Source organism: Pezoporus wallicus, unplaced genomic scaffold (genome assembly GCF_028554395.1).
Source record: "Pezoporus wallicus isolate ANWC-B61680 ecotype Strahan unplaced genomic scaffold, APGP_CSIRO_Pwel_v1 contig_5542, whole genome shotgun sequence".
Lineage (NCBI taxonomy): Eukaryota > Metazoa > Chordata > Aves > Psittaciformes > Psittacidae > Pezoporus > Pezoporus wallicus.
The window spans coordinates 5,010,609-5,035,247 of NW_026640165.1; the positions used below are offsets into that span (position 1 = coordinate 5,010,609).

The following is a 24,639-nucleotide window of genomic DNA, read 5'->3' on the forward strand; positions in this document are numbered from 1 at the left end:
TGCTTTCACACTCTGTTCTTACATATGTGACAAAAGGAGGGCAAAGTTTCCCATTACTGTGGTTGTTGACAAAGGAAGCCCATTGTACTTGAAAACAGCTGAATTATTATCTCTTTCAGTGCACAATACAATGTCACCACCATGTCACAGCAGCAGTGTAAATGCTTGGAAAGTACCAAAAGCAATAACATCTAGAAGAGAGCCACTTGTCTGAATGCTTGTCGTTTGAATGCGCATGGAGAACAGTAGCTAAAATTCCTAGAAATAGCTTTAAAAATATTAAAGACCAACCGATTTCACTTCTTATGTGCATGGAGTCTCATCTTCTGATTCTTACTGCTTCATCCATGCAAAAGCAGTTGTTAAATGGAGGAATGAAGACCAATTCTTTCTTTTTTCTTTTTTTTTTGTCCTCCTTACAAAGCAAGTGCAAGTTTATTAAACATACCTAGTAATCCCGTGTACAAGAGCACTTTGCTGCTAGAGTCTCAAGAAGGGTCTTGATCCTTGGCCATGATTTTAGTGTGTGTTTCATGAGTTCAGAATCAGGTATGGTCCAGTCAAATGTATAGCTGCAGGTAGCGTAAGGTGTCCAGGAATCCTTTATCACCCATATCCATGTGTATCGACAGTCTGACAGTCTGAGGCTCAGTTTGTTTTCAGACACTTGTAAGGTTGATTTATAACCTTCCTGACACCCTTCCTTCACTCTATTTCTACTACCAGCCTCATAATCTTTCATTCGCAGCTTCATTCCATGGCACTAATCACAGTCTACCATATAACCTAGAGCATATTTTATTCCTGCTGTGGATTCCTCCTTTTAAATTCCTGCTTTGCTGTCTGTGCAGTGGTTACCTTGATAATGTTCACATGCTTCATAACTAGAAGTTCTTGGGATCTTCCCTCTTCCACAGCTTCCAGCCTTCCCTTTATAACATAGTGATGGTCACACATTGTTCTTTTAATCACAGTAAACATAGTGTTCCACTGCAATACTTTGCTTGTATTAGGTGGAGTGATACTGGTGTACTTAAGAGGAAAAAAAAAGCCAAGAAACAGTTCTGGTCCTCAGCCTTCATTTACCCTATTGGCCTACTGACTCCACTGAACAAGTTGCACAAGTTTTTGACCTTTGCCATCTCCTTCAGGAACTACTACATATAGCTGGGCTTTGTTCTTTTTTTCCTTCCGTTCTAGCCATATTCATTTTTCTTTTTTTCTCTTATCTGTTTTCTTATTACTTTCCATTATATCCCTCCCTTGTCTCTATCCTTTACAGTTCTCTTCAGATTCTCTTCTTTGGGTCTGAAATTGCTGTCCCTCTCCAGTTAAATTTGCTGTTCTCAGCGTGCTGGCAGCAAAGTGAAATGTGATGAAAACCTGATCTCTGAAGGGTTCTTTGCTGGCATATCACAGATCAGATTTTTAGTAATTTTTACTTTGCTTCCAGCACTCTAATTGAATACAGCAGAGCAGAACAGCAGGGGACAGAAGCAGAAGACACTGAGTCCTGACAAAGGCTTTTTCTAGGGGTAGGTGTTAAGTTAGCATCTCTTATTAGACCGCAAGCACTAACTACCCACAGACAATGAAGCAGTACCTCATTCACAGATAGAAAACTAGTGATGTGGACATCTGTGGATATTCAGGAAAGTGCTGAAATCCCAGGTGAAGTAGTGGGCCAGGTTGCCTATTTAAAGCATTGGCATTTTAATATATACCACCAACCACCAACTTAGAAGAAACTATGAGCATGTGAATTGTACCTAAATAAAATTCAATGTGTAGATTTAGTCTTTATTTATGATTTATTACCACCATTAGGGTGCTTGTTGTGACCCTATGAGACCTAGGAAATGATACTGGCTTTTTTTTTTTTTTTCCATTTTTTTGGAGATTGCTTTATAAGCGCTGTTTGCTGTATTACTTTTCCAAGTAAATAATTGTAGTAATTTCCAGTGAAAGGCTAAGGAGATAAGAACAAATGCAGAGAAATATTACAATCCTAAATGAGAGCAATTATAAACAGAAGAAAACTGGCCCTTGAAAATTAAAATGGACATAAGTTGACTGTGAAGCTGATTTTTAGGGCACTTTCCATTTTAGGATTATGCTTCTGTCATACAAATATTTGAACATCTGGATGCAGACAAATCTAAGATACATATCACTAGATCAGTGAGTCACAGTATTAAGGTTTTCACAGAACTGAAAAGAGAGAGGGCAGGTAGATACATGCTTGTTTCTACACTACAGAAAGGTCAGATATCTTGTGTTACTGTGCATTTACTCTTATATGCTTATTTTCATTGATTGTTTATTTATTGGTTGGGGTGTTGTAATGAGGAAATTCTGCTCTTTGGAGATGCAAACAGGAAAGAAGATAAGAGCTGTTGAATTTCATGAGAGTGCTCCTAGACTCTGGATTATACTTCAGCTTTTGTTTGCTTAATTGTTTTGGTTGGGTTTTTGTTTGTTTGTGGTTTATCCTCTGTCTTGTGTTCTGGGGATTTATTATGTATTAATAACAATTTCTGATTTGTGGAATACCTTTGGACTTTCTCCTTCCTAAGCTGTCAGTATATATTTATTTTACAGATTGTTAAGAAGCAGCAAAACATTAGGTACCCTCTTAAAATTACATCGCTGCCTAGATGCCTTTCTGAATGCAGTAGTTTAAAATAAACCTATGCCACTGTGATTTACTACATAAATTCTTCTATTCACACACCTTAATATGGCAGACTCTTATGCCACAGCAGAATTCCTAGGGGCCAGTCATGTAGCTGGCAGGAGTTCCCCTTAGGCAGTCCTAGTTTGAGATGATATGAATGGCTGCATATTTGGAGACCATCTCCTGTATGTTATCCTGCTTCTTCCAGATACAAATGTTGTGCGTGGTGCAGTCTGCACTGTTCATGGTAAACCAAGCAGGTCACTATTAAAGGTGTCTTCTCAACCTGGGGGTTGCAATAAAATTTCTCCCTTACTAGAACTATGATTGAGGTGAGCTGCAGGAAAAGCCTCTGCTTTGTCATTCAGGCTTTTTCTCTTGATCTAGTTACCTGGTCTTAATTTGTAGCCTCTGTAGTCCACAATAAATTACTTTTTTTCCATATATTTCTCAAGCTCAGTTCAAGTATCCCTCCCAATCTTGACAGCAAGAGCTAAATGATAAAATGGGTGTCTAGACATTGCTATATTGCTTTTCTTAGAACTAAACAGTCTTTGGTCTAGATGCCCTATAAATTATTGAGACAACCTAACTCTGTGAATTAGCACTGCTTCCAATTTTTTAAGTGGAGCAGAATGACTGCTGTAAAAGGTACCCAAGGTTTGTGATGTTTCCTTGTTGCATAGTAAAATAGATTAACATTTGGGGCTTATACGCTATTAGAGTCAAATTGCTGCTTTAAAGACAGTTCATGATTGCAATGTCTTATTAAACTACTGTGATTCGGTTTGTGTTTCTGCTGGCCTCTTTCCTGCTGCTGCAATTTAACTGATAGATGTTTTAAAAGCCCATTACTTTGCATATTTTTGTCGTGGTTGTTTAATTTCTTATATATATGTATTAAAGCATGCTGTAATGCAGGGAAATGGGACAGAGAAAATCTCCAGTCTAGTGACCACTAAGAATTCATAGGTATTTGTTTCCAGCTCTCCAACATATTTCTTGTGTGCCCTTGGTCAAGTTGATTAGCCTCTGCAAAATGGAGATAGTAAACAGCACTTACCAGTCATAGATAAAACTACATAAATGTAGTAAGTTAAGTTCTGCAGAGTGTTCTGGGATCTTTGATAGGTAGATAGTATGTATGTACTGAATCAGGCAGAGGAGAAAAATGCTTGGAGCAAAAGGCTACAGCTGAACAAAGTGGAAAAAAGAAAAAAGGAAAAATGTGAGGTAAAGAGAACAGAGAGGCTGGGAGAGGAGTGGGATGGTCGAAACAGTTGGGATCAGTTGGAGGTCATTAATTATAAAATACATGGATCCTCTTCAGAGTTAATAGGGCAAAATTGGAACAGTAGGATAAAAGGCTTTGTCTAGCTACATCTAAACTGGTGAATCCAAAGGCATTTTACAGGCTATGCTGATCAGCTTTCCTCAAGTTGAAGGAAAACATCAGTGAGAAGAATGTATGAAAATCAAAAAGGAATTATTTTTTTCCAAGTCATACTCTATGTCCTATGTCCTTCATTAAGGGCTACAATTTATCATTATAAAAAAAAAAAACAAACCCCAAAGTGAAGGAGAACATCATTCTGTAAGAAGTATGGGAGAGCTAAACTCTCATTTAAGAAGCATGTTTCAAAATGGAATATTCTGCTTGGGCTTAGGAAAAAATTTTTCTACTCCCTCCTGCAAAGAATCATCCATTCACTACTTCAGGTATCTGGAATTGAATGATAAACATTAACTAAGCCATCTTTTTTTACATTCTTGTATCGTGGTTCTCGTGATGATTTGTAAATATTAATTTCACATATCACTTTTGACACATATGATCACAATGTATTCTGAAATCATAAGTCTCAGTATCCAAATGCTGGTTTAATCAATATTCTTGTTTGATGAAAAAAAATACATTCTTTTATTTCCAGTTTCATTCTCCAACATTTGAAAAAATATGAGAAAACAAGCTGTAACTATTTGAGTGTTTTAATCAAACATATTTTAGATGGCTGTAAGTTTTTGCATGTACTGCAGCAGAACAAGATTTATCTCACTTTTTTACTATCACAAAAAACTTTTGATTTTCAGATATGAGATTAACTAGAGATGTTGTAATTGATAACTGCCTGAGTGTAGAGTGAATGTGAGGAAAGAAAGCACAGAAAATAAAGCTGTTTTTCCATAGGAAAGTATATATACAATGTTAAACCAGGTAAGAAGCTTAGTGACAAAACATTTCTAGTTGCAGTATTTAACAGAAAATAGTGTTCTGAAACACTAATAAGTTGAACAGTCTTAAGCTGGGCTGTGCTGATCAGAAACACAGACTTCTATATATTTATTTTACTAATAATTTGAAGTCCATTGCAAATTTCTCAGTCTTGCAAAACAGCGGAGAACACTGGTGGGTAGCTTGGTGTCATGCTCGTATAACCTCTGCTTGCCTGCAACACCTCAGATCTGTTTGTATGAAGAACCCTTGGACAGGCTCCAGTTGTTCTCCAGTTCAGATGGTATTACCAATGAAAGCAATTCTACCTTGTGCTGAGCACTGTCAGTTCCTGTTAACTTCAGTTTAAGTGAAGGGGCACAGCCCTTCTTAGAAGATGCAAAGTAGTGTCAGCTCAGATTCTTAAGATGAAATTCAGTTCTTTGCAGAAGGTCTGCACAAAGCCTATGTATCGTTTAAGTGCCACTTAATTCTTTATAATGGAGCTTGGAGTGGATTTGAAGAATCTGATAGGCTTTTTGTTGTCTCGTCTGGTGAATATAAACAGTAAAAAAGCAAGTGTACCGCCTCAGGAAATACAGTGTATTCCTTTGCTTTGGCTAGTGTAACTCAGTTTCAATTGCTGATAGAAATTCTTTGATACTATGCTGATAAAACCGTTGTATACTTTGCTCACTCCCTATGTTATATATTTAGCTTCACTGCGCTACTCTGCTGTAATGGACAAACTGAAAAGTGAAAATGCAAAAATAGATGTAATCCCATCGACATGAGCATGGCCCCCCGTTTTGCAACTGTAACTACCCACGGGTGTCTGAACAGTGACTGGATAGACAGCTCATACCCTAGTGTGAGCGTGCCTGCCTGGCCTGCTTGTGGCAAATGGTTTGGAAAGCAGGGCCTGAGGAGGCAGGGATTCAAGAGTCTGTGTGTTTGTACAGCTTGTAAGACAAAGCAGGGCCAAGAGAAAGAGCTGGATAAAACAACTGTGGAAGATTTGTGGCAAGGGAGAGACCTGGGGAAGGGGGGTCTGTTTTGTGTTACTGATATCAATCCTGCACTGCTGCTGGTTATGTGTCATTAATAAATTAATAAACCATTTTAATACTGATTTGCTTTAAGCCATGTGGGCTGAGTAGTTTTCCCCCCCCAGAAGTAGTTGTTCCAATTCTCAAGGCCTAAATGCATGAGGTAGTCTATACACTTAGCGCAGAAATGTTTTAGACTTCATCTCCTGTAAAATACTTTTGGTATGTTCTAAATTTGTGTGCATATCCCCAATACCCAGAGCTCAGACTCCATATATTTGTAATATTTCCAATAGCTGCATTCTGAGGCAACAACCAAGCAAACACTGAGTAATTCACAGAGGAGGGAAATATTTTTGTAAAGATTAGTTCAAATTATGTTTCCAGGAAAACCTCCCACCTGAGATAGTAAAGGCAATCTAGCACATATTTTTTGTTTTAACCAACTGTTCAGTCTTTCAGTGATCCTTCACATTGTTGAAACATTGCTAGAAGTAGCCATTTTGAACTGTGAATTGCAAAATATACACCTGCAAATGGATGAGGCTTCATGTTGACATTTTTACTGAGCTTTTTTCTGTAAAACCTGCAACTGGATGCATGCCTTCACTCAGAAGGGATGTTACAAATGAGATGTTAGCCTCAAAACCTGATATGATCCATTTCTCTGTAGAGGAGTACCTACGGACCCCAAGCAAATTCCAGATTTCTGTATATTATGTGCTATAAAAGCTTAGTGAGTTTGCTTCAAAAAATTGTAGCTATGAAAATTGTCTGGGAATCATTCCTCCAGTGAGATATATATACAGATATCTTGACTAATGAACAGTGCAAATTCCTATGTTGACATCTGGGAGCTAAGGTGCTTTTTATGTTGAAAACCTTAATAGGAATTTTAGACTGAGCTTCCACTGAAAGAAATCAGTGTTTGTTAAATTCCTGGAGCTTACCAACAATTGTATCAGGACTGAGGACACAGGTTGTTTCATGTCAAAATACTGCAAAGGATTTTATTAAAAGACTAAATTACACTTCTATTTCTTGCCATGAACTGGTGGCATTGGGAATTGTATTCCTATGCCAGTTCTAGACAGAGGAAGTCGGGGACATAGGGAGTCTGAATCACACGTTCAGGTGAGAATAAAGAGCTGCAACTGCCAGTGGCTATAAATACCTGCTTTTAAGCTATGTGGACCCGAAGTTAATTTGGAGCATCATAAGCTTCTCATATGCTTATGTTGCTAAGTGTTTCTCCTGTAGTTTTCTTTTTGTTGGGCTCATGGAGGTTGAAGATATACTGCATGTATTGGTTTCAAGCATCAACACAGAAGAAGACAATCGGTGTTCCCATCTGTGGAACTTGTTCTGCCCTTTAACCCTAGGATACTTACATACAAATTGAGGTGGTGAAGATTTCTCATAGTCTAGCCCAGGATTGCTGACGTGATCTCTGAAAGAACTGAGTATCATTTTCTGTGGACAGAACTTACCAACTGAACAGAAGATGAATTGTTTGGGGGACCTTACCTTGTTTAGCATGAATATATGGCACCATGCAAGTGAACACTTCTCTGTATATGTACTTTATAATATCCCAAACACCTCATCCTACAATTTTGCCTACAGGGGGAGAGCGAAAGAGTAATGAAATATTAGATATTAGTCCTATTGCTTAGTATTCTACAAGAAGAATACCAGATATTACAGAGGTGAACTCAAAAGAAGTATAATCCATAAAGAAGTCTACAGGAATTAAAGCCCTCTTTCTCACTGCCTTGAAGAAATGATCTCCCTGCAGCTCATCTGCATCTACTTTAATGCAGTCAGAGCTCTGTTGTGCCAAGAGTGCCAGTGTGTGACCTTGGGGAAATTTTGCAGACCCAGCTTACCAGAGGTGCAAGCATTAAGAAGAACCACAAAACACACAACAAACTACCTATCAGACAATTAGGGACCTTCCTGACTGTACTTCCTTTCCATTGCAGTTATAGGATAAAAGGGTATTTGTACCAGTCTTTCCCCTCTGCTCCTTGTCTGCTACCTCATGATTTCCCAACCTTTATTTCATTTACACCAGTCCTTGTTATGTTCCTAGTTCTTGCCCCTTTCTGTTCACTACCATTGCAAGTATCACAGAGTTCCACAATTCTTGTCATTTTGTTGACCGCCTCTAACTGTTTATTATATTTTTAATCTCTCCACTGTGGGTCTCATGTCTAGTTACAATGCAAGCACTTTGGGAGAAGGAGTGTCTGCCCAGGTATATAGTCTAACACAAAGGATTAAGTTGTTAGCCACCCCGACAATATTTCCTTGACTGTAAGGAGCATGGAATTAGAAAATTAGCTAACTTTTCTGTTCTTTTGATTTACAACTCTCCTTTGGGCCATTGTTGGGTTTTAAGTTCTATTTGTATTATGAAATTTGTTGGCACAGCAGGTATTATGAATATTTTTTTTAAATTGCCTAGGGCTGTCTACATCATAACCTGTGGCTGCATTATCAGATGATGAAAATAGACAAGGCAAATGAAAAAGTGTTTAGAGATAAGTGAAATATGAATTCTCTTGCCAATTGTTTTTGGTTGTGTTTGTTTTTTTTTTTTCTTTTCTGTTCCATAGCACGAATTATCAAAACAAAACAGTGGTGTGAAATGCTTCCATGTTTAGAAGGAGAAGGCTGTGATTTGCTAATCAATAAATCAGGCTGGACCTGTACACAACCAGGAGGACGGATAAAGACAACCACGGTAGGTTACTTCTCTGTTCTATATTTCTTCAGTTTCTCATTCACTTTAGTTTACTGAAAAACAAGGAGTGAGATTTCTAATTGTTTTTTGGCACAGATAGGTAAAGTCTGTTGCCTTATAATTAAGCTATGTACCCAACTGTGCATACTGAAATACACAACAGTGTTATCTCAAAGGCAAGAAAAATGTGTAATTCCCACAGTTACTAAGGGTGAAAATTATATCAAGGTTTTCTTAAAAGGTGCCAGTGATTTAACTAGTATTTGTATTCAGCCTGAAGACAGAGCCTTATTGCTTTGCTATACAAGAATTTTCTTATGCTGAGAAAGCGTAGGGTATAAAACTGAACACATGGTCTAGAAGGGTGAAAAGAAAGCTTTCAATGGGAATTGGAGAGAAAGTATTTTTGCTATTCTGACTGTACTAGAAAAGCAAGATGCACAAGCAGATCTTTAGTTTTCAGTGAGAGAGTCAGTGAGACACATAGAAAACATGTGAAGAGATCCATTGTTTCATCTTCCTTTTGGTCCTGGTTTGTTGATAAACCCCTCAACTCTCTGATTTGGTGTCTTGGGGCATGTGCTTGTAGTGTAGCTAAGAATATATATGACAGTAATAGTTTCTAGGGCCTGTAATATATCAAACAGATTTCTAGAAAATGTTCTCAAATGCCAACAACACTTTGACTTAAAAATGGAAACAAATCTGCAGAAGTATAATGGAGCAATTTTCTGATATTTTTCTAGAAGCTTGAATAATTTTTTCCCGTTTTTGTTTTTTGGTTATTTTTTTAGATTTACATGGAGCTTGAGTGTAATTTAAATGAGTGCAATTTAAAGAGTATTTAGGTGTAAAAGTACTTACCAGTGAGGAGTAAATTAAGGGCCATCATCCCCTGCACAATTTCTCTGTCTGAGCAGGAGACAGACACCAGTACAAAACCTTCTATTGTTTTAGAATGCCTATATTTTGGAAAATTAACATGTTTTTCGCTTTTAAGAAAGGAATGAAGATTTGATAGTGCTTTATGAGATACCTACAAAACAAACTTTATGAATTGTGACCACTGTTTTGATGCTCCTGTATTTACCAGACATAATATTCTATATGGACAGGGCTATAAAACTTAACGCAGTCTCTGAGGTCTTACTAAACATTGTTTGCCTGTAGATCTTTTGCATTCAAATTATGTAAGAGTGGCATAAAAAAAAAAGGAAGGAAATAAGTTTCTGAAACATTAATGCAAACTTCCAAGGGCAAGAAGACCTAATACAGTAACTTTGTCATACTTGAAATATTATCCTAAATCTCTTTAATTCAGAGGTATTTTCTACACCCAAGGTAAACAGAAAACCCATGTACTGTGACACATTGCCAGCTGTCATTGTAGTTCTTTATTTGATGTTTTGTGCTAATAGCATGACTGAGTAATGCAAAGAAAGCAGAGATCTTCAGTATCTGTCTTTAATGGAGTGATTCAGATATCCTTTCATTTGATATCTGATTCTGAACTCTCACTTGTCTGCACAGCTCTTTAATGCTACTGACATGAATGGAGTGACTCATAAATTTGATTAACATAAATGAAATCATGCCCCATCAGTAAAATTAAGGCCATAGCAAGTGTAATATTGTAAAACAGACTCTCCCCCACACAGAGATATCATTGTCATTGGTAAGGAGAGATTCTGCCAGAGAGCCAACTGTAGAACAGCTCTGAGCATAAGCCCACATCTACATCAAGCAGTCTTCAACAGTTGGTATTACACATGCAGACACACAACAAACACACAGTACGTTTCAGTCAAGCCAGACTAGCATCTCAGATTACTTAAAGAAGCACTGAATGCAGAACGAGAAGGGGGAGAGGGGGGAAAAAGTTAAAAAAAAAGGAACCTAAGAAACCCCATAAACCCCAATTACTGAAATATTAAGAATAAAAAGTATATGTTCATTTGTTCTTTAGCCACTTCGTTGAAGAGTAAGCTTTGGACAATGGTAATTAATAGGTTTGGGAACTACGTCTTAGGATGGCTCTATAAAGTGTATGACTGTGATTAAAAGGAAAGAATTTTTCTAACAGGAACACCAAGACACATGCTTACTGTATCAGTACTCTTAGGTCAGCAGCTGCTGATGCAATCAAGTAATTTCTATTTCTGCTCTTAATCATCACACCTGAGTTGCCAAGCCCATCATGGCATCTAAGTGCAACAGGAAGAATTCCCTGCTGGGAAGGTCCAAGAAAATGGCCAGCGGTAGTACAGCGAAATAAATGTCCAAACATATCATATTAATTATTATATATGAAATGTCTGTTATGAAGTAGAAATAATTCTTGACCACATCTCCAGTAACAGCTAGATTAGGTCCTTAATATTTTAACTAGCAATTTCATTAACACACGTTGTTAATCTAATATTTGCAGGCCTTTCCTGCTAACATTAGCTTATATCCTAAAGATACTTAACAGCAGGTCTTGCATTATCAAGTGGCGATAGATCATATAGCAGAGATATTGCTGTTTGGTAAATGCTGAGACAATAACTTGCCACACATACTAAAGCCAGAGCAGTATTGAACTCTGATGGACTAAGACCAGCTGTTGTGGTAATACCAGCTTTCACACTGATTCCAGGAGGTTGTGTAGAATCGTAACTTTTTAAGTAGTGTATTTACAAGTAGCACATGGCAAGGTAGGACTGGTGGAGGTCTTACGCAGAACATGAGTTCCTTTTCACATGAGAATATACTTTAGGACTCACAGTTATATATGCGTCTACCCCCAAAAAAGGGAAGAAATATGATTCCTTTTCTGTAGACAAGTTTAATATTCAGCATGTTTTCTATGAAAAAAACAAGCAAACAGTGAATGAAAATACCCATAGATCCAAAGCAAAAGTACAATTTCTGTAAATAGGGAGCATTGCTGCTATGTTATGCTGCATGTCAAAATTGTGCAGACTTTCTACACAGAGAGAGGTTTTTTTCACTGCCTGTCACTTTTTATTATCACCTCTGGAAATAATGAAACTAAATCAGAATTATCCCCTCATGTGGGTAGCAGTGGTTTATATTCATTTTGTGTTCACTTTGCACAGCTATAAATGACTACACAAGGTGCAAGGCAAAGGAAAATCAGGCTCAAAGTATACTCTAAATGGATCTGGATGTCACTTCTGCCCTGTCATCCTTTCTACAAGGTGTGAATGAACCAAAGATTTTTCATCTGCTAAGAGGCTTTTAGAATTGAGGACTGACCAGGCTAACTGCCAACCTATGTATTAAGCAGCTGACTGTCGATTCAAGGAAACAGTATGGCACCTTGTAAAAGAGGATAGCAAGAGAATATTACACAATTGTTAGCACTTTCAACAGACTAAGTACCTTCGTATAACAAATGTCTCTACAGTCACTTTAAAATCACCCGCCTTAAAAATTTCTTCTTCTGCAGTTCATATTGCTCTTTCAATTCTTTAAAAAAAGTTATATGATTTTCAAAAATAGTATGTAGGTTCAATAGTGACAGCAGATATGCCTTCTTTTTTTTTTTTCTTAAGATATTGCTGAAGGGCCTATCCATTTTATATTTCAGGTATAATACTTGCCAGCATATAGATGGGAATATACATAATGTATTGGATTTACAGGGGAGATTAATTTTAGCACCAAAGTGTATATATGTTGTCAATGATCCATCACTACCTAATTGTTACTTAATTAATTCCTTCTTCTACATGATGTGATTTCAATGCATGGAGCTAAACCGAACATTCATGTGCCAGTTCCTCGGTAGCTAACCTTTTAAAACCTTTGTGATTTTACTGCTAAATTAGCTGAAGTGGGAAATTAAGGAGTATGAAGAAACTGAGAAGCTCACAGTGGATAAAAGGCGTAATTACTCTGACATGGAGCTCAGTGCTTAGCTAGTGAAATTTATTAAGGATCTAGCTTCACCAAGGGATGTGACTTTCATAATAGAGTTTACTTAGACACAGAGCAACTTAGCATTCTTCACCATTAATATAAATGACATGGTGGCTGGATTGGAAAGGCAATTTCTTCTTTACCCTGAAAAATACAATAGCTTTTTTTATTGGCTGTAATTTAAATCAAGATTTTTCTGCAGAGCTTTATCATACATGTATGTATGATAAAGGTAACTCAGATAAAAAGTAGTGGTTTGCTTTCATCATTTACAGGCAACGTGTTCTCACTCATCCCATTACATTCAAAGTAAAAAAGAAATATATATATATATGTTACATATTTGTAACATACTTGAGAATTTACTTTTTTTTAGACTGAAGACCAGCTGGAAATGTCCTGAGGCCATGGTCTAGTGGTCTGAGCTTGGGACTGGGAGCCAGAAACTCCTGAGCTCTAATCCCGGCTCTGACAGTGACGCCCTCTGTGGCCTTGGGTAAGTCACTGAACCTCCCTGCCTCAGTTTCCCCAGCAGTAAAAATAAGATTAACAATATTTAGTGAGTCTAGGAGTACTGAGTTAACATTTTAAGAGGTTTAGAAATTCAGAGTAACTTAAAAATAAAAATATTGTTATTTATAAATGTCCTTACTGGTGATATTTATGCTGTTGCTAGATAATCATATAAGCTTGGCATTCCTCTACTTAGTCTCACCTACATTTCAGCTCTGAGTGTTTCTAAATGTGCATTTCACATCTCCACAGGTCAGCTGATTTTATTTGGTTAAGCTGTTTTTAGAAGTTTTCTGACGTTCCACTAGTTCTAGTTCTGTGTCATTCCAGGACACAATACCACCAAAGTAAGCTTTCAGACAGCACCATATTAGAGCAGTAGAAAGATGCAGGCATGCATGCCATGCCAAATTAGGTTTCCTCCTTCTCCTTTGTCAGAAGTGGTCAATTTATGAAACAGATGCATTAAATCCACTTGTCAGCAGTTCATCTACTGAGTTCCTTCACTGTCCTAACTGTAAGAGGAGCACTACATACAGACCAAGATTAAAGAAGGTATTTTTCAGGAGGCTGGTGTATCCCTTCACTCCAGTCCAAAGAATAGCTTTTAGAAACAAGCAGGAAGTCATGATCCTGAATTTTCTGTCATTCATAGCCAAGACTGTTGAAGAATCAGAACCTTTGGCTACATTTAAGCTGTGGCATCAGGCATGCATCCTTGCTTCAAAGTCCATATACATGCACAACTGTGAGTCGCAATGTCTTCTCTGTCTTCTCTTTTTCTGTGTGGCCCTCTTCATGATGGTATGCCTGCCACTGCATTGTGAGAGATCTAACTAGCAGCAGAAAGGGCTCTCACAAACACTCACCTGACAAAATAGAGCATTAAAACAGCCTGATTCTCTTGCATATCATCCTCAGCCATCTTCAGTCTGAATTTCTTGTTGGATTTCTAGAAATCTGGTTTAAGAAAATCACTATCCTTATTGTCACTAAGAACCATCTGTATTCTTTAACTCCTGTTGTCATCCAGTTAGAGCTTCCTGAGCTCTGAAACCATTGCTTCACCTAGCACTATGCGTCATGGAGTCCTCAAAAACTAACTCAGGTCTCAATAGGGTTGTCCCAAAACTGCTATTTAAATGAAGCTTTCTGAGACCACTAACATAATCAGAAGCTAGCCTGTAATACCTTTTATGTCTTAAAACATTAAATGTTCTACCTTTAAGTTGAGAACGGGTAGAGTATGAACACCTTTTACAGAATATCCTCTGCAGATATTATAAGATCAAAAAGTCATGATATTTGGCTGTGTGACTGTACATATGAACTACCAGAACTAGGTTACTCATACTTAACATCTCACTGTAATGTAACTAACTGCATATCTACAGGATCAGTCCTAGTCATGGTCCAGTGCATTAACTGAATCTTCTAATATTACTGTATTAATCTGATATTCTTCTCAGTAGTACTAGCAATAATTATGAGAGAAAATACCAGTTCTTGACATATCATAGTTGTGTGTACACTCTATAGATTTGTACCTTAAGACCTAGATTCAAACTGTTTATTTCCGTGGCTTTCAAGACATTTTTATACTCTGAGCAGTTTCCATTGCTCTAATTGCAAAAAGTATCATAATTTACAAATGGATTAAAATCACTGCAGTACTCGAACTAGATTCTTTTCTGATAATTTCCAAGCAAGTCAGCATGTGAGTTGCATGTCCTAAGTCTCAGAGAGGTTAGAAGTCATGTTTCTACTTCTTATGTGGAAAAAGAATAGTAGCTCAAGACAAGCTTACAAGTGGAGTGGTGGGATGGTCTTGGTGGCCCCATGTCTTCAGTCCTTCACGCACTGAGGAAGCTAAGTAGAAATAAAATCCTCATGAAACTGAAGAACCTAGATAGAGTGGAGCCATGCTGTTGCTTCATAATATGCAAGTTCTCTTGTGTATTAGTATGGCTTCAACTAGTACATTCTTTTCAAAGCTGTGCACTCTTTTGTTGTACCAAAGTACTGAACCCAACCCATTCTATTCTCCGTTATCCTTATCAAAATACACTTCTTTGTGGCAAGTAACTGATCTTCATCTTAAGAACCTGAACATCCACAAGTCCATGGGACCTGATGAAATCCATCCATGGGTCCTGAAGGAACTGGTGAATGGCAACATTAATTCTCATTCCTCATCTCCTAAACCAGACAATTTGATACAGTGGTGCCCACACTGGCCATGTCTGCTTCACAATGGATTGACATTCTCTGAAGGTTCTGATTCCTTGCATGAATATGAGAAAATCAATTTCCATTTAATAATGATTGCAAAGACAGACTATCTGAGGAAGCACCCTTGAAGATTACTTGTGCAAGTTCTTGATTTGTCGTAAGTAGCACAACACACTGTAAGAAGTGATTCAGTAGATGCTATATGCCACATAGTTGAACTGAAAGGGAGACTGTGCATGTGGAAGAAAAAATAGATTTGATAGTGCAAATGAGGAAGAAAGCTGGAAAAGACAGCACAGAACTTGAATAGTTTAAATCATGCTTTTTATGGGCATGTAATGGAAAACTATAAGGTTGAAAACTGGTATGTCACATCAACGTGAAGAATTTAAAATGATGCTAAAATTATTACACACTCATTTCGCACAGTGAGAATGTTCATGATACAAGTGTTAGAAGATTAAGCTGTTGCGCATGCATATACATTTTGGAACATTTCGTTTTTTAAGAATACACCCAAAGACTTCTGTTAAAGCATAAAAACAAGCTAGAATTCTGGGGCTAAGCAAAACAAACAGTTACCCAAACAAGAATTAAGAAAATGAAATAGGTGTTATAGTCAGGGATTCTTATAATGCGTTTGACACATTACTTCTTAAAATCATACTTGAAAATCAATTAAGAATGGCCTGTCACATTGAAAACTGCTGTTTCAACAAGGTACTGATGGAGGATCTGTGAACAGTGCATAATAACAGATAACAGGAGTGTATTGATCCAGGTCAAGGTGGCCTACGAAGTGACAGATTTGTGAAAGGCCTAAGTTTATTTTGTTAAGAATGGTTTCAAAAGCATAAAAGATGTTATGTTCACAAGTGTTATTGAAAATCTATGGAAGGCAGCACAAAACAGACATTTCTGTTTTCCAGTATTCCCCTCCTATATTTTCTTTAGGCATCTGAAAAAGAGCTTCGATATTTAGCAGCATTATGTCTGCACACAGTTTTCATTACCTTGGGGGCATACCTGAAGGGTAAGGTTTTCTGGTTTTCTATCTAGTTAATTCCTGCCTTTGAGACTTTGTTCTCACCTGCTTCTCCTGTTCACTTGCATGTGAACATGCTAGGGTATGCAGAAAGATGCTTAAGTTTACAGTGTCGTGGCAAAGGGATAGCCCAATGCTTGGGTTATTCCTGTGTTTCATTAGAGATTGGCAGTCTCATTACATGGCAGAGACAGGAGGTTGGAATTGAACATAAATGTCTGATCCTTGACCCAAATTAACTAGGCAAGGGTGTGACAGTAAAATCAAACAACAGAATATAGAGGACTAGGACTTTTTTTTCCACTGACAGTGCAGCTTCATGGTAGTCTAAACCAGTCTAAATCCAGACTGTTCCAGACCCATTTTTTCACACCCCACTCTGGCTGTATATGCCTTATCCCCTGTTTTGGGCACTAAGTTCTTGTGGAAATGTCTGAGATGACAAACAGGCATTACTTTTTGCCAAGTTAGTTTTCAGCCACATTGGCTTCTGATTACAATACTGCAGGTAAGCCCAGAATAACACAGATACAGAGCAATTTAGGTTATTTTAGGCCAAAACCTATAGCATATATCTGTCTTAATTATGTAGTTCCAATGCCTGTTGGGCCATCAACAACTCCTGCTGGATATAGATACTTAGTATTTTTTTTTCAGATAACTTTGCTATTCTTCCCTATTTGCACATATCAAAGAATTTTAAAAGCTGCCTCTGAGGTGCAGGCAAAGCATATAAAATATAACCCTCATATGAAATACACTGACATATCCTATGTGAAGGGCATAAGATATTTGAAAGTCCATGTCCTAAACTATGGAGGACGCTGTACTTTTCTGGAGTGGGGGTTCTCTACTCACTACTATACTTCTGATATACTTCCCTATTTACACTGAAGCATTTATAAGGATATACATTGCAATTCTAAATATGTATGCTGTCCCTCTGTTAGTAATGTGGTGACAAATTGATTTCTGGAAAAGTATTTATTCCTACTGATGGACATCTCTAGGTACCGTAAAGAAATCTGAATGTCATCTAAGATCGAGAGATATTCCCTTAAGAACATAATTTTGGTGGTCGAAAAGGAAACAGGATATTGCTGCGGGAAAAATCTTCTGGAGACACATTCCTGACACCTAGCTGGACATGTGATGATACAGCTTAAAACAGCTTGCAGGGAGCCATTCTGACCAGTGAATAATAAAAATAAGCAGGGGGGGGGTTGGGGAGATGCATGTTGTCAATGAAAATTAAGTATTTAATCTCTGTGAGTAGCTCAAAAGAAGTTGGTTGTGATCTGCATCACTTAAGTGTGTTGTAAATTTTAGAGGCCAAATACAAATAATAATTAAGAACCAGAATCTTGTGATAGGGCCAAACTTTTTTCTTTCCATTTAACACATGTAAGACATAAGAGATGTATATATCTTTCTTGGTCATGTTTGCGCGCAGGATACAGAGCTGTACAGGTGACTTAGGCATGGTTTGAGCATTGGCAGCAGATTAAGAGTCCTCTGGGCACTCGGGCATATTTCTGGTGCTGAAACCCTTATTTCACATTATGTAGATTTTATTTGCTTTGCTTCTCAAACCAAGGTATATCTGATGATATACCTGATTCATCAATAATCTGAAAAAGCGCTTTGACTACAATGAAGTATATACATACATTGGTAGCGTGGTGATATCAATAAACCCCTACAGATCTCTACCCATTTATACTCCTGAGAAACTGGAAGAATACAGAAACCGAAACTCATGAACTCAGTCCTCACATCTTTGCTCTGTCAGATGAAGCGTATAGATCTTTAAAGGACCAGGACAAAGACCAGTGCATCCTTATTACAGGAGAGAGTGGAGCTGGGAAAACATAGGCGAGCAAACTTGTGATGTCATATGTAGCTACTGTGTGTGGAAAAGGGGCAGAAGTTAATCAAGTAAAAGAACAACTTCTGGAACTTCTCAGTGTTTATGAATCTTCCTGTCCTGTTCTCTCTGTCCCTGAAATTATTTTACTTCAATTTGTGTTTATTGAAAGGTTGGCAACTGAAGCCTGATGTAAGTTAAGATTTAAATGGAATTTAAAAGAATACACATAAAGATTGATAGATAATGTAAAAATCCCCAAAGGAGCTAAAATGTAACTGGTGATGGTTCCTATAAAAATGTAGGTAAAACGCATTCTAATCCCACAGGAAAATCAAAGAGCAACCAGACACATGTGGAATTGTCTATGTAGAGTTGCATAAAGCACAAAAATCTATTGAATTAACTAAAATGGTGTCTAATAGGGGAGACAGATGAAGCCAGTAACACTGGAAAATCACAGAGGAAGAGGACGCATGTAAAGTGGCCTGCAGAGACAAAAGTATGGATAGAGAAAAATTTGTGAGGAAAAAAAAATAGTATTTGAGTCTATTAGGCTGTGGAATACTTTCTCAGACCTGGGAACTCCAACAGTTGTTCAGTTCAAAGCTAGCTTGGACACTAGAAAGAGTGCTTTGGGGATGTGTCTTGTATTGGTAAGATATGAAATAGATTAACTGATTTGTCTTTACCAGCTCTGATGTTCTGATTATTTTCTAACCATCTTTATGAAAGCCTTAGTGGAATAACTCATAAGGGGAAGACTCATGGTACTCTGAGATTGCTTTGAGTCATCAGAAAGACTTAATTTTTCTCACAGAGATTAGTTGTGTGTTCAGCTGCCAGACACTGGTCACAGAAATTTGTCATTGAATTGTGCTGTAGAGTAGTATTTCATCTTCTTTTATGTGGCTGAAAGGGTATGGATGAATGGTAGGCTTCGTTTCAGTATTACATCAGTCTTATGCATTCTGTAGCCAGAATTAGCCTTAAGTAGAAGTAGTCTATAATCACAGCAAGTTTGGACTTAGCAGTAAAAAATGTGAATAGACAAGTATTTAAATAGAAAGTTGAGGGTGTCTTCACTAAACCGCAGGAAACAGAATACATACTGATGTGGGAGATGTTCCCTTAAGGCAGAATGAACTCACTTCCTATTTCCTTGAAATCATTGAACATAGTAAAATTATTACTTTGAATGAAGTGAGAATCAGTAAATCTCCACTTAGGCCAGTATCAGTGATGGCTTCTTCTTATTGCTCTTTCCCTTTTTCTACCTACCTCTTCCTTTTTCTCCACGAAGTCCTGAGAATCTCTTCTCAGAGTGTTTTTTCCCTTACACAAAAATTCTTGTTGTGGCCCCAAAAGAGTTGTTCTCTGATGTAGCAATGCCAAATACGTAAAAAGAAAAAACAAAGAGAAGTTGCTAGGGTTATGGGAGAATTGATACTTAGTTCTTACAGTACTACAGATTGCCTTCTGAATCCTTTTCCCTCTAGACAGCCCTTAAAGGAGTTTTGTCACCCACCTGAACAACACTTTAGTCTATATGGGGTGAGGTCGAATGGTGGTGTTTATTATGCCTAGTCAGAGATAGATACATTCTAGTGAAGGATGGTATTTTGCAGACTTCTGAGGTAAATTCTTGTCTTATTTGAAGTGATTCATATGATTGAAGGTATGTTTAGTGGTCTAGGTGATGTTTTAAGGTGTGCAGGGCTGCTTTGGGTGAAGAGGGAACATCCTGATTCTGTAATATACTCTAGATGTTTGACATACAACCCTAGCATGGGAAAGATCAGGTACAAGCCAATTATATGAGTTTTCTACTTTGTGAGATTTGACACATCTGGGGCTTGGACTAGGACATCAATTATATAATAATATTTCTTTCTTACAAAAACAAATTTTTGTTTGAATTCATAACTAGGCATAATCTAAGTGTCTAAGCCAAGGATGTGAGAAAATGTGCCCGGCTTTACTATCCAACCAGAGGAATAGGTGCCTATCTAGATCTCCACCAGGACACTGAATTTTCTGTCCCCAGTGGCTACACAGACAGGTTAGGTATCTCCAGAAGACAATTAAATCTCTTCAGGCTGTTTTACAACTGAAGGTGTGTCAATATAAAATGCCAATTTGTCAATAAAAAATTGATTATATGTTTTATGGAGAGAGGTCTGTATCCTCTGTTCTTTTCCCTGTTGAGTGTCAACTGCTGGGCTTGTACAGACTATCCTGTCTGTTCTCCATGGGACTTCAAGTTTTGCTGCACAGTGGTTTAGCTTTTGGAAGAGGAATGAAAAATAAACTGATTCAAGATATATGCCTGGTGATCATGGCATTTTCCTGGAATTCAGAAACCATGGATTCAATCCCCTTTGTAATGAACATGCCTAGATGCACTCTAGATGAATGTTCTAACTACTAGACTGATATGAAAAATATGGATGCTCCTGTTGTCATCATCCTTGGTTGAGGTGGAGCCATATCTCTCCTGACTGGTGATGTAGCCACACTTCATGTTCTTGTCTGGCTGAATCTGCCTTAGTTTAGAAAGACTATCCATCTCCTCAGAATACACACTTCCGTATGCCTTACCTGGAAAAATTCTGGATTTCATTATAAATGTTAATTGTTTCATACTATCTTCAGAGATATGTAATAAATATAAATCCTAAAAAACATGCAAATTAAAAGATTGGATTTAGCAGGTTTAGATGCTTATGACGTAACAAGGTTTTAGGCAGCTTGCCTTTCATGTTCCTTACTTGTCAAGTGAGCATTGCAAAGTTTTTACTCAGACTTTCGAAAATTTTCTATAATAAGTTGTTATTTGTGGAAGAAGAACTTGGAGCCATTAGGGAATTTAAACCCAGCCTATGGCCTATCTTGGCAAATGAAGGTAATCCAGAGGATCAAGTTTGCCTGTATAGCACTGGAGTAAACTGTTCAGTGGAAGCTGAGGGAGTGATGCAAAATGTATTTCATAGAATCATAGAATAGTTAGGGTTGGAAATTTGAGGGAGGCAGATTCCAAACATGTAAATCTGATGCCTAGCTTTATTTTTATAGTCACATTTTATGTCTTTAAGTCAAATCATTCCCTGGTGCTTTCATTACAGGAAATAATTCGACCTGGAGGAGGACAGCTTTGCTTTCACCTCCATTTCATTTGTTGTTTGGGAAGGGAGATTAAGTGTTTACTCCACTTTTTAGGTATGGGAGTCATCCCATTTTTCAGAAGGCTGTGTCACATTAAACATAATGCCCTTAATTTCTGGTTTGCCTTTGTGAACTGCTGTCTTCTCTTTCTTCTTGATGCAACAAACTCTACTGAAATCAATCAAGAATTAGTGTGTGTTTTTATACAAAAATACTAGATAGTAGATCCTCTAATTACAATATGAAAGCTTTGTCAAATGGTGGTGCTTTATCAGTAATCTGTTTGTCCTTCGTAATAACTATAAAAAAATATAAGACCACTGGCAGATGTTTAAAATTGTAGTAGTAAGTCAAGCCAAGAGTACTTTGGTAGCATACTATGCAGCTGTTCTGCTCACGGGAGCATGAAAACATCTCTACCTGCATTACTGAAATAGTAACGCTGTTCTGATGGGTTGTCAGCTGAGTATTATGAGATCAATATATATACTCGGCAATGCAGAAATCCACTCCCATTTCATCCCCTAGAAGTAGTATTTTATTTTTCATTTACGAAAATCAAAAGAAAACCGGGCCAAAACATCCTCTTGCCGCATGTTTTGTGCCAAGCTTTTATTTGGTTTTGATTCAGCATATAAAATAAAAATCTAACTGTAATAAAAGAATAAACATGTTTTATCTTTAATGGTGAACTTGAAGGAAATAAGAGGAACTGACAAAAGGCACATTCTCTGTAATATAGTCATTTTAATGAAAGCTGGAAATGTAGGATTTTACAAGACATATATATATTTTTTTAATGTGCCAAATGAATGAACTTTCAAATGAAACAAAAAAATTTTGGATTATATCCCAAAGTGCTGCAAAACTTGCTGAAAAGGCAGTCTGTATTTGAATGACATTCCTAATGGAAGACACAGTACTGAGCATATTTGTTAGCTCTTAAAGTATTGAAGTAGAGGGAATTTGCATAGACATAACACAATTTTTGAAAGGAAATCAAAAATAGACATACACAAAACATCCACCATATAAATGTCTGTATTCATACAAAGAATTCTACCATGAAACCAAGCATTGCATAAAAATTTGGCACCGTATCTTAGAAGAGTATTGTAGCTAGGTTGTAAAAAGTGAAATATCTGCACACTAGGGTTTATATGACTTTTCAAGGGAATCTTCATTATAGTGTTATAAAGCTTAATCAAAATCACATAATATGAAAAAAAAAACCAAAACAAACAAAAACCCCAAAACAAAGCACAAAGCTATACTTATTTGCAGTTACCAGATGTAATTTATATATTAATTTTAGTATATGTTGCATTACAAATCCATGTGTGGTGTTTTAGTTGTAAGGTTGTCCTGAGAACTGGGGAAACTAATGTAGCAGTAGCTTTTATTGCCCTTTGTATCACCCAACACTCCAAGACCTCCAGCTCATCTCAGAACCTGCAAATGCATCTAGTTCTCTTCTGTGCACCCTGCCTACACTCCCTACCCTATCTTGTGCTTCTTCCCTCCTACAAAATCCTGTTGATACCCATCTCTCATTTTTGTCCTGCTGGCAGTAAGACCAGGCTGTTTATGCTAACTGTCCATCCAGCTCTAGTCCTTGCCACATTAGGAGCATCAATAAACATTAATTTGTCATCATTAGTAATGTTTTTACTCTGTCCTATTGCTAACCTTTCGAACATTCAGGGACTTACTTAGTGTTTTTGAGATGTCAGTCAAATTTAGTTGAAAGTGGTCTGAAGACTCAATAGTTTGAGAAGGGACTATTAAACCTCATAATGAGAAACATGAATTTGTTCATTTACTGAAAAGGTTAAAGATCTTCTAAAGTGTTGATGAGTTAGGACTGTTAAGTAATAAAGTTAGTGTTATTGTTGATGTTTTCAGACTGATTTTTATTGATTGATTTTGTACATAACACATGTTTTTAAAGTCCAAAGTTGTCACAGATTTGCTGACAAAATGATGCACATCATATATCTTTACTGGAGCTCCCAAGAGTATTATTAATGATTCCTAGTATTTTTTTATATTTTCTTCTCCTTTTTTTTTTTCATTTTCAATGAGGCCTTGGTCCAGGCACAGCCCTACTCACAAATCAAGTATAGGCTGTGAATTTTTTGCTAGCATAAACAAGACTGAAGACATGCTGTACTGTATTGACTATAGCATCAACTATGAATTCTTGGTGCAAGTTTTAAGTTGTCAGCATGCTGCGTTAATAAAATTGCATTGAATTCTTTGTACATTCATTCAAGAGTAGACTCCTAATTCAATATTCAGAGAGGAGAATGTTCCCAAATAAACCTTCTAATGCCATGAGGTTTCCTTTTAAATTATAGTTTTGTGCCTACTTACAAAGGCAGAGGTAGACATGTCATTAATCCCAGAATCATTTAGGTTGGAAAAGACCTTTAAGATCATCAAGTGTAACCCTTAACTAAGCACTGCTAGGTCTACCACTAAACCATGTCTCTAAGCACCACATCTACACGTCTTTTAAATACCTCCAGGGATGGTGATGCCACAGCTACCCTGGGCAGCTACTGAGAATTTTTTCGCCTTTGTTTTTAACTTGTCCATGACAGCAGAACTGAAACACCATTCTCTTACCTTACTTACTGGTGCTGATGCTGTTTCCTGAGTCTTGCTGTGCATGGATGACCTGAATTTATTGAGCTTGGTTCAGTAATACTTTGTTGATCAGCGCTACGTATGCGTATTTCATCATCTTGCATTGTTCTATACTAATTGTACTAAATAATGTAAGAAAAATGTAGGGTTTTCACTGCTCATATATAATAGCAGCAGTAACCAAATTGCAGCAGAGGATTTGGTAATCTTTTATGTTCTTTTCATTCAATTACTTCTTCTAAGTTTTGGTTATGATTTCCAAGTGCTGATTTTTTGTTTGTTTGTTTGTTTTCTTCATAGTTTGTGTAGAAAAGGTCTGTTCATGAATAATCAAACACTTTAGAAGATCTTTAACCTTTTCAGTAAATGAACAAATTCCATAAAAATAAAATTGAGCTCTGTAAAAGCCCGTAAGATAGAGATAATATGTCTCAAAAGTAATTTCCAAGTGGGTTATTCTTAGGTGGCCTAATAATCAGTGCAGAAGGGAGCTAATTGCTTATGTTTCTTATTTTTCTGATACTGTCTTTGTGTACCATGAATTCTGGAAC

The 24,639-nt window shown here is 37.1% G+C and overlaps 1 protein-coding gene across 5 annotated transcripts in view; it reads left to right on the plus strand.

Moving 5' to 3' along the window:
• Nucleotides 1-24,639, plus strand: part of TAFA5 (TAFA chemokine like family member 5) — a 432,390-nt gene that overhangs the window by 351,839 nt on the left and 55,912 nt on the right. For 2 of the 5 annotated variants that reach the window (XM_057417840.1, XM_057417843.1), the window contains exons 3-4: nucleotides 8,560-8,687; nucleotides 12,991-13,112. The exons of 1 other annotated variant lie outside the window; for it this stretch is intronic. In XM_057417840.1, the coding sequence (XP_057273823.1) occupies nucleotides 8,560-8,687; nucleotides 12,991-13,017 (155 nt within the window). In that variant the 3' untranslated portion in view covers nucleotides 13,018-13,112. Of the gene's footprint in view, nucleotides 1-8,559; nucleotides 8,688-12,990; nucleotides 13,113-24,639 lie in introns of those variants that run through there. 2 more of the 5 variants (XR_008973288.1, XM_057417841.1) reach the window with 1 other exon arrangement.